At 46.0% G+C, this 16,181-nt stretch overlaps 1 protein-coding gene across 1 annotated transcript in view; it reads left to right on the top strand.

Moving 5' to 3' along the window:
* The window catches only part of PI4KA (phosphatidylinositol 4-kinase alpha), a 99,927-nt gene that overhangs the window by 28,928 nt on the left and 54,818 nt on the right, over window positions 1-16,181 (top strand). The window contains exons 10-19 of the mRNA XM_090292108.1: window positions 2,217-2,313; window positions 3,632-3,823; window positions 4,261-4,361; window positions 4,993-5,122; window positions 6,103-6,235; window positions 7,402-7,497; window positions 7,842-8,025; window positions 8,456-8,559; window positions 10,707-10,875; window positions 13,272-13,322. Of these exons, the coding sequence (XP_090148234.1) occupies window positions 2,217-2,313; window positions 3,632-3,823; window positions 4,261-4,361; window positions 4,993-5,122; window positions 6,103-6,235; window positions 7,402-7,497; window positions 7,842-8,025; window positions 8,456-8,559; window positions 10,707-10,875; window positions 13,272-13,322 (1,257 nt within the window). The remainder of the gene's footprint in view (window positions 1-2,216; window positions 2,314-3,631; window positions 3,824-4,260; window positions 4,362-4,992; window positions 5,123-6,102; window positions 6,236-7,401; window positions 7,498-7,841; window positions 8,026-8,455; window positions 8,560-10,706; window positions 10,876-13,271; window positions 13,323-16,181) is intronic.

Raw genomic sequence — 16,181 nt, 5'->3', positions numbered from 1 at the left:
CAGTGAGTTTTCAGCTCAACTTTCCTGGTCTCAATGCCACTTGAAAGCTTTTTCTGTATTGGGCTCTTTTAAATATATCCTTGCACAGTGCCTCTGAGCAGTGGTCGGTGTCTATTTCATACATGAAATATAGAGGTTTAAGGAAATAATTACTGTGCCCTTGTCACATAGTCACCATGGGAGCTGGGCATGCATTGGGTCCCATGACTCTGAAGCTCTTTATCTTCCTTGTGCCTTTGGTGCTTTCAGTGCTGCTTCTCTGCACTCAGTGCACAGCCCTCACACTTTCTTTCGGCAGGTACAAGCCCCAGCTTTTATGTGTGAGAGGTGTGCACCTAGGGACTTTTGTCTTCGATGTATTTGGAATGAACGCCTACAGAATTACTTATAAAATTATTAAGTGTTGGTGTTGGGAGGTCTCAAAACCTCAGGACAGTTGGGTCAGTCCTCTTTGGAGTGTCGGGGTCTAGAGCGATTGCCACTTGCCAGCCTGATGACTGCTGTGGGTGTGTGCTGGACCCAGAGTCCCCGTTGAACCTGGTGTTCTTTCTCTCACCTGATTGTGAGACACGGAGCCTGTCCCACTGGGGCTCAGCTCTGAAGGTGGGGGGCGCCCCCAGGGACCTTCCTGTGCTGCCATGCGTGTGCTCCCAGCAAGCTGTCTACGGGCGTTACATGCATGTGGCAGGTGTGCTTTGCTCTGGATCAGGTCCTGGCGAAAAGCAGTTCCTATAACTCTCCGGGAGGTAGTCTGGCCCTTCCTACTTTGTCTTTAACCTTTTTTGCAGGTCGTGTCCTGCCTTTTGACCTGAGCGTTAACTCTCTCACTGCTTGCTGTCTCAGAGGCCTCTTGACCAGGAGGATGAGAGCCAGCAGCTGGGCAGGCAGAACTCCTGCACACTTGTTAGGCCTGCATGCCATCTGTAATGAGAAGTGTCAGTCTGGGTCCTGAGGGGAAAGTTGGAGGTCAGTGGGGATCCCTTTTAGGGCTTATTTTATGAGTAGAAGAAAGGCTGGGATTAGGGGACTGTGGGACTCTTCCTTGCCATTGAACCAGAGCAGTTTCTGGTATTTTTGTTTTGTAATTTGGACTTTAGTATAAATGTCCATTTTAAGAAATGATTTTGTTGCTATAAAAAAGTGAAACCATGAACTGTATTACTGAGTGTAATACTTATTATCAATAATCACTAGCAGTTATTGCATGCTTATGTGCCAGTGCTGGGATAGGACTTGACTCACTGACTCATTGAATTCCACAGCAATCCCCCATTTACAGATGGGGAGACTGAAGCTTATGGGGTAAGGAACTTTAGTTACATAGCTAGTGAGTGATGGAGCCAGGCTGCATCATCTGGGCTCCCTTCCTAGGCTCCTTGCTTGTAGTGACTTTCCCAGCTCCAAAGTCAGACTCCTGGATCATCTTAACCAGTAAATCTCATCTCCTGCCTCTGTCCCACAGGGATGTTGTGAAGGCTGTGTAAGGTGACATCTGTAAAGCAGTTAGCCAGTGCCCACTGATGATGCTTATGTGACTCTTGCACTCTCCACCAGCCACACACCACAGGCCCCTTCCCTCCAACCCGATCTCTGGCCTGCTGCCGATTTGCTTCCTCTTCCTTCTCTTCCCCCTCACCTGTATTTGCAGAGCACTTTTGCATGTGTCAAGAATTGTAATAAGCTGTGCTTTTTCATTAAAACAGTATTGTATTCATTGCATTAGACCTTGTGTGATTTTCCCTGGAAGAAAAATAGTGCTACATGTTAGATTAGGTTGCTAAAAAATAATTTTAAATGAGTTTTAATTACAAAACATAAACTGAGTCTGAAGGTTCCCTGGCTGCAGTGTTCGTTGCCCAAGTGGTGGACAGGATTGAATCCCGTGGTCCGGTGGCCCCTTGGCTGTCCTGTCCCTCTTCTCCTCCACTTCCTGTGTCCTCCTGACTTCAAAGTCTGAGCTTTCAGTGAGAGTAGGTGAAGGGTGCAGGAGGCTGCTCACAATTTGGACTGCGTGAGCCTCCCCTTTTCCTCTGCCTGATGCTTAAGAGGGTGAAGAGAGTAATTAAAGTGCTCCAAGTGGTGAATCATGGTAAACGTTGTTCCATTTATAACGCTAAGTCACGAGTGTACGGATTACTGAACTGGGCCTCCGCATGAAGGTGGAGGCCCAGTGGAGGGTTTCTGTGCTGTGGTCACGTGCCTCTGCCTCCCCGCAGGCCAACCCGAGTGCTGATCTCTACTACACCACGTTCAGTGACCCCCTCTATGTGGCCATGTTCAAGATGCTGCGCGACACTCTGTACTACATGATAGGTGAGGACTTTGCAAACGTGTGAATGCAGTGAGACTAGGTTCAGGACCACTGCCTCAGGGTTGTGCTTCCTCTCCACTGGGGGCACTTAAAATCACAGGCAAGACATGGTCATATCACTGAAATTTTGGAGAAAAAACAAAGAAAAAAAAATCTGTCCATGATCCTATGCTCCTAGTGCCATCAATGATGGCTTTTTTGGTGGGTTTATTTTCTTAGATGTTTTTCTGACATGGACAAATTATATTGTCTTGATCATGCACATAGTTTAATATGTCTACTTTAGACATTTAAAAATTATGAAAAAAAAGAAAGTGAGGTACTCATATATCTTACATGTTAGAGATAATATCTTAATAGTGTAGCACACACAGAAATTTAGCATTTCATTCCACTCTATTTTTAAAACATTTTTTCTGTGCTTTTTCCTTACATTATTGTACACTCTTCATACACATAGATTTTGATGACCAATGGTGTCCCGTCACGTAGATGTACCACAGTCTAGTTAATCCACTTTCCTAATTTGATTCCAAGTGCTCTTGGGAGGTGGAGGCTGAGTCTGGTTGGAGCCAGCAAAGGTTAGATTCACGAAGGAGAGTGGCTCGGCCTGACTCCCAGGAGCCCCTAGGGCCTCCTTTCCTACCCAAGCTTAGTATTGCCAGCTTCCTTGACTGGTCTGACTTGTGCCCACATTGGTTTTCCTAAGTTTTTCAGGCCTCAAGGATGATAGTTTGAAAAGGCTGCAAAATTCTGGACACTCTAAAGATTTAGCCCTGTAGGCAGGGAATTCTCTTTTTTAGGCTACAACCAGTTTTTGTCCTTATCTAACAACTGGCAACTTTTTAAAAAAATAACTGTTCACCTGTGCAATGATTATGCCAGACACCTTAAACTTGTACAGTGATGTATGTCAATTATATCTCAATAAAACTGGAGGCAAACAGTAAATACAAAATAGATATGTTGATTACTAAAGTATTTCCTGATGTTAATTGTATCAGTTCCAGTGTGATAAATTCTAATTTATATGTTTCGTATGTTCAAGTTGTAGTATGGTGACCACTTAAAGCATGGCTCTCACTTCCCTGGGAAATGATGATTTGCTCCGAGTGCCAGATGGCATGTCTGTGGAGGGCAGGTGTGCACAGCCTAGTTGAGGTCTCCCTGGAGGGCATTCTTGGAAGCATAGCAGCCAGCAGCAAACATGTTCCTCTTGGGTTTTTGTTAGAGGAGGAAATACTATAGAAGTTCACAGCCGCTGCTTGAATTTTGGTTCAGTTTTGTTTCCATCTGCAATGCCTGCTCTCTTTCTGACAGACCTCCCAACCACCTTTGTGAAGGAGATCCATGATTTTGTGCTGGAGCAGTTCAACACAAGCCAGGCAGAGCTTCAGAAGATTCTGCATGATGCAGACCGGATCCACAGTGAGCTGAGCCCCCTCAAGTTGCGCTGCCAGGCTAACGCCGCCTGTGTGGACCTCATGGTTTGGGCCGTAAAGGACGAGCAGGGTGAGCATAAGCTCCTGCCACGCCCTGGACGTCTGCTGTGTAGACCTGGGAGGGTGGTGATAACCAGGGCCACAGGGCCTGTTGTCTAGGGTGAGCAGCAGAATGGGAAGCATGCAATAGACTTGTGGATGGCTGCCTTTCACAGAACACTGTGGGGACAGGGGACGAGGGGGTACAGAGCCAGCAGAGAAGAGAAAGTAGTCACACACTGTGCAGAATGGTGTTTTTACAACAGCAGAAAAGAAGCAGAGAGAAGCTTTCAGTTAAGAACACCTGCCTCCTAACGCTTTCTGATATAACCTCTCAGTATTAATAAACTGTACAAAATAGTGTGTTTCTGGGGTTTAGTGAAATTATATTATTAATTAGTGAATGAGTACTTTGTAAATTTTGGCCTTTGCTAATCGTTTATACCCTCCCCTGATTTTTAAATTTAGGTGCAGAGAGTCTTTGCATCAAGCTGTCTGAGAAGCTACAGTCGAAGACATCCAGCAAAGTGATCATTGCTCACTTGCCCTTGCTTATCTGCTGTCTGCAGGTCAGTCTCACAGACACTGGAGAGACTATGATTCCATTAATAGGGTCTTCTTGCTGTGGTTGGCACACCAGCAGCAGAGTCTTAGCTGTTGTCTTTGGGAACTTGAACTAGAGCCTGCTATGGGCACAGTTCACCACTGGATAGGGCTGCTGCTGACCGGGGGGGGGGCTGGGATTTCTGTCAGTGGGGTCCAGGAGCAGCTGGGTCCTCCTTTGTGGGCAGGCTGTCCTGTATGTGCCAGCCAGAATGTTCTCAAGCACACAGGCGAAGGGCTGCAAATGTTTGCCAGAGGGCCTCATGGGAGGACTTCTCCTGACGTCTGCAGAGCTAGCTCTCTCTGCCTAGACTCTTAACCTGTTGCAAATCCCAGTGACTCCCTGTCTGCTATGGTTTAGAAATCATGTTTTGGACCCCTTCTCCCCTAATTTGTTTTAAAAGGAGAGAGACATACTTTAACAGTGTATCCCCCTCTTAGGTGGAACAGAGTCAAGACCATTTCCCTTTCCTGTCTTTGTGCCCCATGGGTCAGGTGCCCTTGGGAGCTTTGACCTTGGAAGTTTCCGGTCAAACTTGGGTACTTGAAGGGCTGACTCTTTCCCGGGCTGCATGACGGGTCAGCGGTGTGTTGCAGGGTCTGGGCCGCCTGTGTGAGAGGTTCCCGGCGGTGGTGCATTCGGTGATGCCATCTTTGCGGGACTTCCTGGTCGTTCCGTCCCCCGTGCTGGTGAAGCTCTATAAGTGTCACAGTCAGTACCACACAGGTAACAGGATGTGTGCGCCTGAGGTCGTGTCTCCAGCATCCCCGCCCCATCGCCCTCGTGGGCCCTTGAGCTGCCAAGAAAAGGCCCATGTGATTGTGTGTGAGCCCAGCACAGTTCTGTAACTTAAAACTTGCGGCTGGGCTGTGCGGTCATCACTCTCTGTGGGCTCATTCCTCCTCCCTTTTCCAATGGCTTTCCCTGCAGGACCCCCTCGGGGCTCTAGACCTTTCCCTCCTCTGCCTTCCTTGTCATGTGCATCTGCCACCCCTGAAGGCCCCTCTCTGGTCCTACTTTCTTTTTGGCCTCTTCTCTCACAGAGGTGGTCTGAAGTGTAAGTTCTTTGTGTCCTAGACCCTGAACCAGATACTGTCTGTACAGAGTCTCATCTAGTCTCCTTGCACCAAGGAATGTACTGTGTTTCTATAGATGTGGCCCAAAGCAAATCTGGTCACCTGTAATGACTGACATTAATTAAACAGCCACTGCAAGCTCAGGCTCTAGTGTAGTGTAGCTCATCCTCCCCACAGTCCTGTGAAGGTGGACATTTTATTCTCTCCCTATAAATGGAGAAACCCAGACTCCTAATACCTGAAAGGCTCCCCCAGGCCAGAGCAAAGAGGGGTCCCTCTGGCTCTAAGGTCCCTGCACTCATCTTGCCCCCACCCTTACCAGCTTGTGCACATTAGCTAGATAACCCTCTGGGTGGGCGCTATGGGTGCTTGTCAGGCCTTTTGAACCATTTCTTAAGAAATTGCTGTTTTATGTATTTATCACTTTGTAAACTGTATTTTTCCTTTCCATTAAAACTTGTTTCATCCTTCCTGTTCTCAGACACTTGTTTCTGAAATGTTTGCTCAAATCTTTTTAGATTGATTGCTATTATAAGGTAATAATGATTAGCATATTACTTGGTTTTGAATTACAGATGGGGTAGAAAGTGACAGGCTTAACCAGGTACATATTTGAATTTTTACATTCAGTTGCTGGCAATGACATAAAAATCAGTGTAACCAACGAGCATTCTGAGTCAACCCTGAGCGTCATGTCAGGAAAGAAGAGCCAACCCTCCATGTACGAGCAGCTCCGAGACATTGCCATTGACAACATCTGCAGGTCGGAGGCTGGGCCAGAGGGACAGGTGGCCGGGGAGGAAGGAAAGGGTGTCTCAGACAAAATAAACTCTTACAAAATAAGAAATGCTTATAATTTTGTAAAGCTTGTTTCCGATTATTCTAAAGCTACACTTGATCTAAAAAAGAGGCATTGTTAACATTTTAAAAAATAAAGCTTTCTTGCCTTTTTAGAAAAATAGAAAGAAAAGAATTATCCATTTGTCATCATCCGGAATAACATTTATTATGTTTCCTTTATCTTTTTTTTCTGTGTAAATTTTAATATAAATAATCAAGTGTCCCTTGCTGCCCAGATCTCTGCTATGTGAACTCTTGCTATCTTAACTTGGGAACCAGATCTATTCTGATTTGTGTGAAATGTATTTCCCTCTCTCTGAATTCTGGGCTCCTCTCAGAAGCCAGTTTGATACAGTATCTGAGCACGCTCTCTGTGAGATTCCCACACTTCTCTGCCTCTGAGGCCTGGCCAACCAGGTGCAAGAGTAAGAGATATCTGATAAGATTTTATGTTCTTAGGGACTTTTTAAATTACCCCTTTTCTCTAGGGCAACGGTCTCCAACATTTTTGACATCAGGGACCGGTTTTGTGGAAGACAATTTTTTCATGGATCAGGGGTGGGAGGATGGTTTCGGGATGATTCAAGCGCATTACATTCAAGCTCACCTCCTGCTATGCGCCCCGGTTCTTAACAGGCCCAGACCGGCACCAGCCCTCGGCCCATAGGTTGGGGACTCCTGTTCTAAGGGCATAAGCATTTCTCTGTGCTCTTGAAACCTTGCTGTATAATTTTAATATTCTCTTAGCCATCTTGGGACCATCTGTCTTTTGAATTAGTTACAATGACTTTTCTTAAGGAACCATACATGAAATTTTTAATTGGAACTAGAGTGATTATGACATTCTGAAGGAAACTGTTCTGGGCAAAGTAGTAAAGTTACTTTTTCTGACCGAGATATTTTATCAAGTGGGCAAAATCTTCATCAGTTCTTTGAATTCATTCTATGTAATGATTTTCATTCAGATTTCTGGGGCAAAATGTTCAGAGCATTTCTTTAAACTGTAAGCCTGAGAAAGGGAAAATTAAAGTAAACACATTTACCTGTGGTTGTGACGCCTAATGCCATGTGGGTCTCCTCGCTGCTCAGGTGCCTGAAAGCTGGCCTGACGGTGGATGCAGTGATCGTGGAGGCCTTCCTGGCCAGCCTCTCCAACCGGCTCTACATCTCCCAGGAGAGTGACAAGTACGTCCCGTCCCATAGGGGCAGCCAGCTGCTCTCTTCAGTCTCACGAGGGCAGCTGACATTGTGCACATCTATGCTTCTTTCTTGCACAATGTGGATTGTGCATTGGAATGTCTATTCTGGACCAGTGTTTGGGAGGAGAGAAACATCTCTATCTTCCCACCTGGTGGCCAGGACTTTGTGTTTCCACTGGTGGTTAAGGATCCCAGGCTGGCACTTTTAGATGAATGCTTCATCTGAAAGAGTACAATGATGCTGAGGTCCAGGTCCAGCTTCCAGGTTTTGCTTCACTGCTGCATACCAGAGAACTATTCCCAAGGCGCTTCTGTTCTTCCCTCCCACAGGGATGCTCACTTAATTCCCGACCACACCATTCGAGCCTTGGGACACATCGCCGTGGCTCTGAGGGACACCCCAAAGGTCATGGAGCCAATTCTTCAGATCCTGCAGCAGAAATTCTGCCAGCCACCCTCCCCTCTTGACGTGCTTATCATTGACCAGCTGGGCTGCCTGGTTATCACCGGAAATGTAAGGAAGGCCCAGCTGTGAAACCCACTTACCCTGAGCAAGTGTCATTAAACTCCTTTGACTCTCAGGAATGTAAAAATTACAGATTAAATTTACCCTGCAGATCAGCTAAATGCTCACAATTGTCTTAACACTGAACAGTGATATAGTTTTTTAAAAACAATAGTGCAATGATTCTTCGAGTGCTGGGGGAAAAGGAAGTTTATGCTTATATTAATAATAGGATTTAAATTAAAGCCATTTCCTTTCTAGCTTTTAATTTGAGGTTTGCTTAGGAATGGATGCCCTGGATGGTCTTCAGGCCCTTATCGTCCGTGATTCCAGGAGCTTTCCCTCTGAGTGACACAGTAGAGGGCCCTTTTCTGTGTTCCCAGGAGGAGCTTTCAGGAGGAGTCATCGCATGGTAACGGCGTCCCTTGCTCTCTTCCAGCAATACATTTATCAGGAAGTGTGGAATCTCTTCCAGCAGATCAGTGTGAAGGCCAGCTCTGTTGTGTACTCGGCCACTAAAGATTACAAGGACCATGGCTATAGGTAATTCTTGGAACCTTATTGTCTTTTTAGATCATGACAGTATTGGGGATTTGGAGATTTGCCTTTTAAATAAACCTTTTTACAAAAGAAAATATGCTACAGATCAGTGCACATAGAAGGTAATAAATGAAAACCCCATATACCCACTGCCTGGAGCTGATTAAATTCAGTGCTCATTACCTTCCCTGCTCCAGATGCACTCAAATTGTTCACCTAGGCGACCTGTTTTTTTATGTAGCAACACATCAGCCATGCCATAAACATTCCTCTGCGTGTCGCCTTTAATGGCTGCCTAGTTTCCTATTGTGTAGCAGCACTGTGACTTACCCTAGCCAGTCTCTCACTTGGATATTAGGTAGTTCTCCAGTTTTTCTTCTCCTAAGTGCTGCATTGAACACCCTAATTAGCTCCACATCTGTAAGCATCTCTGATGCTTTTCTCGGGATAGATTCAGAGAGGTGGAATTTGGAGTGTCTAAGGGAATGGTCATTTTATATCCTCGAATGTTTGAAATTTGTGTAAAGTCTGACCAGTTTTCCCTGGAAGACTGAGAAGCTCTTCCATGTCTGTCCCTTGCCCTTCTGGGTATGTCTTAAGGACGGGGACATGTTTTTCTGTGTTTAGAAGATCTCACAAGAGTTTGTTAGGTTGATGGAAAGAGAAAAGTGAAATCAGGAGGACGGATGATTGAGCAAGGGGAAGAGATGTTGCCCCTTTACTGTCATTTCTGTTCTCCCCTCCTGACCATTCATTGCATCCAACTCAGTGGACGTGAGTGTGGCTGCGACCTCATTTTCCTCACTCATCAGATGGTTCCAGTTGTGTGTGTACTTGAGATTGTATGTGTGAAAACTCTTGGTAAATGCAAGCTCTCAGCATTATTATTTCTTTGCCTTCTCACTGCCACCATCATGAGCCCAGGCTACTAGAACAGCCTCTGGAGTGGGTTGGAGAGGCAACCAGCTCCCCTTCCTTCTGTCCATCCATCCTGATCTCCATGATGAAACTGACACACCTCTTTCCCACATTGCTTCCGTGATCTGAAAGTGACTCCTGCATCACCTTGTTCATCAGACCTTCCCCGCCCAGTCTTTGCTCCATTTCCCTCTGACCCTGTCATCTGTCTTGCTGCTCTTGGCCCTGCTGTGTTCCCGTGCCTACCTGTTTTTCAACTTCTGGCTCAAGTTTCCTCTTCTTCATAAAGCCTTTTCTTATACTGCCACCAAAAGTGATTTTTCTCTTCCTCACCCGTGGAAGGACTTACTGCCATTTGTTTGTCCTCAACCAGGAATCTACCTATCTGTGAAATGGGTGCCTTTATCATGGCTGCCATTTGCTCCGAAATTACTGGGGGCCAGACGGTGTGCTTAGTGCTTCGTGTGGTGTTTAATTCCTTCTGCACCCTGGGTCCTTGTTTTACTCAGGAAGAAACTGAGACTTGAAGATGCTGTCTACTCACCCAGGTCACACAGCATAGAAATGACAGGTCTGGCTGCCCACAGGGCCCATAGAAGCCTGGCCTGCTTGGCTCGTTCACTGCATCTGGTTGAAGGGACATGTCAGCTTTGTGTCTGGAGTGTATGTGGGGCTGGTGTGTGTGATCCCGTAGCAGGTTGTCCCAAGACCACTGAGCACTTCCTAAGTGTCTGATGCGTGCTAATACTAACATCAGCCCAGGGTGGGGGCAGTGTTGGGAAGAAGCTGATCATCGGTCAAAAGTTTTAGGGTTGATAGTGTTGAATTAAGGTGCTCTATAATTTGAGGGGAAAAACAAGGTCCCTCCAGGAAATGCCTGGGGTACTTCCACTTTTTATTATGTAGTAGGCCCTCAACAGTCAGAGGGAATTGTCCTGAGACCTTTCCAGGTTTGCAATAGGCATATTTCTGGAACCTAAAGAGTCCCCAGAGGCCCTTAAAACATTTCAGGGGAGAGGATCACAGTCATTTTGCTGTAGCTGACTGCCCTTAGGGGCTGTTGCTCACAAAGATGGTGTGCTCACAGCCGCTGGGGGGCTTCTTTCTTCACAGGCACTGAGAGGGGACGATGAAGCTGGCCGAGGCTGGGTGGGGTCAGCCTGCCTTCCCCCTGCATGGGGATGGGGTTGTCCCTGCCTTGTGGTGGGGGTCATTTCTCTTTTCCTCCCCAGGCATTGCTCCCTGGCGGTAATCAACGCCCTGGCGAACATCGCAGCCAACATCCAGGATGAGCACCTCGTGGATGAGCTGCTCATGAACCTGCTGGAGCTGTTTGTGCAGCTGGGGCTGGAGGGAAAGCGTGCCAGTGAGAGGGCCAGCGAGAAGGGGCCTGCCCTGAAGGTAGGGAGGAGGGTGGCCCAGCATGTCACCCTGTTAGCCAGGGCTACATCTTCACATGCCATCTTAGTTGACATACAGTGCTTTCTTTGTGTAAAGATTTAAACACATCTGGTATAGTGCAAGAACAAAGGAGGTGAGACTCTTTCTCAGGGCTGCTGGCAGGGATCAGGGGAGAGGGTGACTTCCTTGCCAGGCAGCCTCCAGCTCATGACAGCCACCTTCCCCAGTCTAGGGTGATAAGGTGACAGCAGACTGCTTACCACCCCCGACCCCTGCTGTCAGCAGAACACAGTGACAATATGAGAAGGCCAGATTTGGCCTAATGTCAGGCTGTCCAAGGGAGGCAAGTCTACCGAGAGAGACAACATGTCAGGTCTCGAACACCCAGAGAGACAGATTGGAGAGGTTGAGGCAGCTTAAGCCTCTTACCCCATCAGCTCCCTTTGACATATCATGTGGATGCCAGTCCCTCTGTCACATCTCCACTTTCTTCCTCCTTTGTCTCCTGTCAGCTCTGCTCCCTTCCTTCCTCTTCTCAGCAGGTACTATTCACCTACTGTGTGCTGAGGGCAGAGGTCAGCCCACTTTTTCTGTAAAAGGTCAGACTGTAGATGTTTTAGGTGTTGTGGCCATTCGGTCTCTGTTGAAACTACTCAGCTCTTCCGTAGCCATTAAATAAATGATAAGGGGTGGTTGTGGTCTCATAAAACATTATTTCCAGGAATAGGTGGTGGGTCAGATTTGGCCCCAGACCGCAGTTTCCCAGCCCTTGTTCTAGGTGCCAGGGTTATGGAAGTAAACAGACAAGCTGCCTGCTCCTGCAGGCTCAGTGGGAGGAGACGGTGAAAACAGAATAGGGCAATGTGGTGAGAGTTGTGAACGCCTCTGAGGAGGGGACAGCTAAGTTGGAAACTGAATGAGAAGAGTCTTCTGTGTGAAAATCTTGGCTGAGGGAGTGGCTTGTGCAAAAAGGGATTCCTTTACTCTAATTCAGCCTTGCTCTGCCAGGTTCCCGCCAGTGATCTGGGTGACTAGTTTCTCAAGTCATCTAGGATGGTGCACAGCTAGGCCCATCCCAAACAAGGGCATCCATCCTGTCTGGCAGGGCCTGTAGCCTGCAGCCTTCGGCATCAGGTTGAGAGGGCAACTCTAATGATGCAAAGAGGCACTCAGCACTGAGAAAGCAAAGGTTGTAACCTGCCTGCGAGGTGTGTCTCGAGCCATTCTCCTTCTCTCCCCTGGGAATTGTACCTCAGTGCCAGCAAGGACACCCCCTGGGACCTGTGGGCTGCTGCCCTCTGCCTGCCTTCACAGGCTGGGGATGAGGTTTGCGCCCAGGGCAATGTGGGCATCCCTGGGTGCAAAGCTGTGAATACTGTTCTTTGCAAATAGTTTCAACTTATTGATCATGCAGTGTGAATAAGCAATATTTATTGAGCCACTGCTACAGTTGATGGGTGTGAAGCTCTTGGAACAGTGCCCAGCATGCAGTGGGTGCTCCACACCCTCCGCTGCTACTGTTTTTGTAATTATAGACAATAAACAATGTGCTTGGGCACATGCTTCCGTTATCTGGCTAATCAGTGTGTATCATAGTTTAGCCACATTTATGTTGTCTAGTCAGGGAACTTCCCTTTTATTTAGTTATTTTTAAGTAACTCCTAAATTTTTCCTAACTTACAAAGAATATATGTTTATTGAAACCTATAAATAATAAAGTAAAAAGTACCCATAATTCCTCTACTCATATATAATCATTGTTAACATTTTGACAGATTTCCTTCTGGATTTGTTATGCAAATATATTGAGTATTTTACATCATTGGAGTTTATATAATTGAGTTACAACTAATTCATAATATACTCCTAAGTCTTGATTTTTTTTTTTCATTTAACATATTTTGGGCACTTTTCAAGGTAATTAAACAGTTTTCGTTTTCAGAAAGTTTTCTTTTTTGCAGTGAGTGGTATTTAATCATGCAAAAGTGCCATGTTTATGGTAATCATTCTGCTTGACATTTAAGTTGTTTGCTTTTAAATTATGCTGGATGAATATCTTTATACATCATTACCTCTTGTTTTTTGGGTTTTCTTTAATCCTCACCCAAGGATCTGTTTATTGATTTTAGAGAGAAAGGAAGGGAGAGAGGGAGAGAGACAGAGGAACACCGATGTAAGAGAGAAACGTTGATCGGTTGCCTCCCATACATGCCTGACCCGGGATTGAATCCACAACCTTTTGGTGTGTAGGACCATGCTCCAGCCAACTAAGCCACCTGGCCAGGGCTCTCATCACTTCTTATAGATTAAGGAGTTATAGCTTTACATAACCGTATGTCCTTTTTTTAAAAAAATGAACACATGCTTATCATTGACTCAATTCTGTTCTTTCCTAGGCCTCTAGCAGCGCAGGGAACCTGGGCGTCCTCATTCCTGTAATAGCTGTGGTAAGCATTCATTGACTGAGTGATTTCAAACTCCACATACTGTGCTCTTGTTTTGAGTATTGCACAGTGATGCACAGCAAATTTCTTAGAAAAATGGCTGTTTTGAAGTGCCAGTGATTCTATAGATGTGACTGTGTCTGAGTCACCACCAGCGCTTCTGTGACTGTCCCATAGGTATGTGTTGCTGTGGCCACACCACCTTACTCCCTTTCTCTAAGCCCCTCTTGACCATCCTCAGCAGGCTGACCAGGGAACTCACTTGTTTCCTCCTGCACAGATCTCAGGTCTGGTGTCTGACTCTGGCTTCCTCCTGTGTCTCACATTCCACTGTAATGCCTCTAATACAGCCTGGCCCCTGCTTTTAAGTCCTCCTGAGCCCCTTTCAGCCAAAGGAGGCCTTAGGCCTCTGGATGGTCCTCAGGCCTTGAAGCTGCAGCTCTCCATGTCCCCTGGAGGGCGTTGTTGGCACGATGGGCCCAGCACTTTTTGGTGAGCAACTCATGGTACAGGCCCTGACCCCTGCCATAGCACTGCCTGGTAGAGGGCCCATCTCTGTCCTTCCCTGTCTCATCCTACAGCCACTTCCCAAGTGATTTTTATAAAAGTACTTTTTCTCTTTTCTCATCATTCCCAACTGCCAATTCTAAGCCAGGCCCACCTTCGAGTTAAGCCCTTTCTTCTGCCTTCTGGTTTCTTCCCACCTGACCCCACCCCTAGTAGTTTGAGTCTTGAGTACCCACCTGTGCTCACATGAACACCAGAGAGGTTGAACTCTGAGCCTCTGTGGGGACTCGGGCATAGAGGCCAGGCAGGCAGATAGGGAGGCACCTCTCTGATCTCCGCAAAGCACTTTCTGTATTTTCTATAGTCTGGCTGTTCATTGTTCTGAATCTGGGGACTTTGTGGAGGTTTAATTTTAGCTGGCCAAGATGAAAGAAAAAGAGTAACTGACTGGTTATTATTCTTCACCCGTAATGTGACACATTGCATTTTGTGGAGCATTCTGTTTCCAATTCCTCTTCCTTCTGCCTGTACTTTTCTCTCCTGTCTCTCCCTCCAGTGAGTGGCTGATTCAGGAAGGGAAGCAGAATTGATTGTTGCCCTGTCACATCTATGTCAGCACAGTCTCCTCTTCCTCAGTGTGCTTGAGAAGACAAGGGGGTTGCGCCTGTACCGCGATGACTTTTCACGTTTGCTTGGAAACCTTACTGCCTTCATACCTGTGATCAGGTGTTCTCCTATAGCCCTTTGAGACTGGGACTCTTTCTGCCATGGTATTTTCATAAATACCCTCATTGGTTAATTTTTAAAAACATAAATTTTTTCACTTTATACTTAATATTGACTAGTGTAAAGTTGTGTTTGGGCAGTGTCATTGCACATGGACCCTTTGTTTGACCTGGAGGGAAAGGTATAAAGTCCATGGTACTCCCTCTGCCTGTTGAAGGGGAGAAGGGCCAGGTGGCAGGCTCCACAGAGAGCAGGTTTTAGCAGACACGGAGCAAGCCTGAGATGACATTCACGTCAGTGTACACCAGAATTTTATGACCCATGTGCTTGTGAAGTTTTGAACATGTTGAGCTATTGTCGTTTGGAGCTTAATAAATTAATAACAGAAATCTAAAGGAGGCACTTAGCATTTTTGGGGAGTGATGATTGGTGAGGTTAGTTTAGGGTCACAAGGGCCAGGGTTGAACCTCTGATCCTGCACGTGGGATCCTGAGTGAGCATCTCACTCTATACACCTGCTCTGCCAGCAGAGCTTCTCAAGAAGATGAGGGCGACCCTCTGAAGTTCTGGCCAGATCAGTATAGGTATAAGTGTTAGCAATGATAGGCTAGAACATGCTTAAAATATGACTGTTTCCTCTGTTGCTGTGAACTGTTGCACGAATAGAATAAGTATGGTAGTTTTAACAAAAGTTAATGGTTATATTATGGGGGAGGAAACAAATATTTGATTCTGTTGCTCAACAAAGAGCACAGAGATCATGGGTTCTTGAATTTGCTTTCTGGTTACCCCTTGGACCTACTAGGAAAAACTAATATCCAAAGGGTTTTTTTTTTTTTTTTTTTTTTTTTTATGTTTTGTGGTTCTTTCCTTTTTTTTTTTTTTTTTTTTAATAGAAAAAGATACTCTGTTTTGGATCTTTTGATAACAACATATCTCAAATTACTTTGTTCAGTGGAAGTGTTAGTGGGTTTGGGGCTGGAAGCCAGTAGGTTCTAATGCAGCTGTACACTTACCTATCAGTGACCTTGGAAACCTGGAGAGAGTTGCTGGAGGCTGGCTCTTGTGATCTCTGAGGTTCCTTCCTGCTTAGGTTCGGTGATCTTTGTCCTGCAGCTTCATGAATAGTATTTCTTCAGAAATATCACTGACTAAATTGCTTCTCTTGGTGTCTAGCCCATCAGTTAATTAAGCATTTTGAAAGTTATCTGTTGCTCCATTGTCACAAAGTTGTGATTTAATAACATGTGCCTCCCACTTGAAAAACATCTGTGACCTTGACTTAGAGCTGGTTGACCTGTGTCTCTAGTAGCAGGTTACTTATTTTCTCAGTGCCTGTAAAATGAGGTTTGTGGAGTAACAATTTTTGGATCATGGACCGTTCTGAACGCTGTGCCCTCTCTCTCAAAAAAATTAATTAATTAAAAAAAAATCTGTTCACAAGGGTTAGCATTTAACCTCAGGAAGTTAAGTGGGAGACACTCAGCCAAGGCCCCCCTGTTGGGAACCCCTGAACTAGACACTATCTCAGATGAAGATAGTCACAGGGAGTCCTTACCTAGCTTTTGTTAACACTAAGCATAGGTCTAAACTCTTTCCAGGCATTTAACTCACTTAATCCTTCCAACA

Source organism: Furipterus horrens, unplaced genomic scaffold (genome assembly GCF_987537825.1).
Source record: "Furipterus horrens unplaced genomic scaffold, mFurHor1.1.pri manual_scaffold_11, whole genome shotgun sequence".
Classification (NCBI taxonomy): Eukaryota; Metazoa; Chordata; class Mammalia; order Chiroptera; family Furipteridae; genus Furipterus; species Furipterus horrens.
This window is presented reverse-complemented; position numbering and strand designations above follow the sequence as displayed.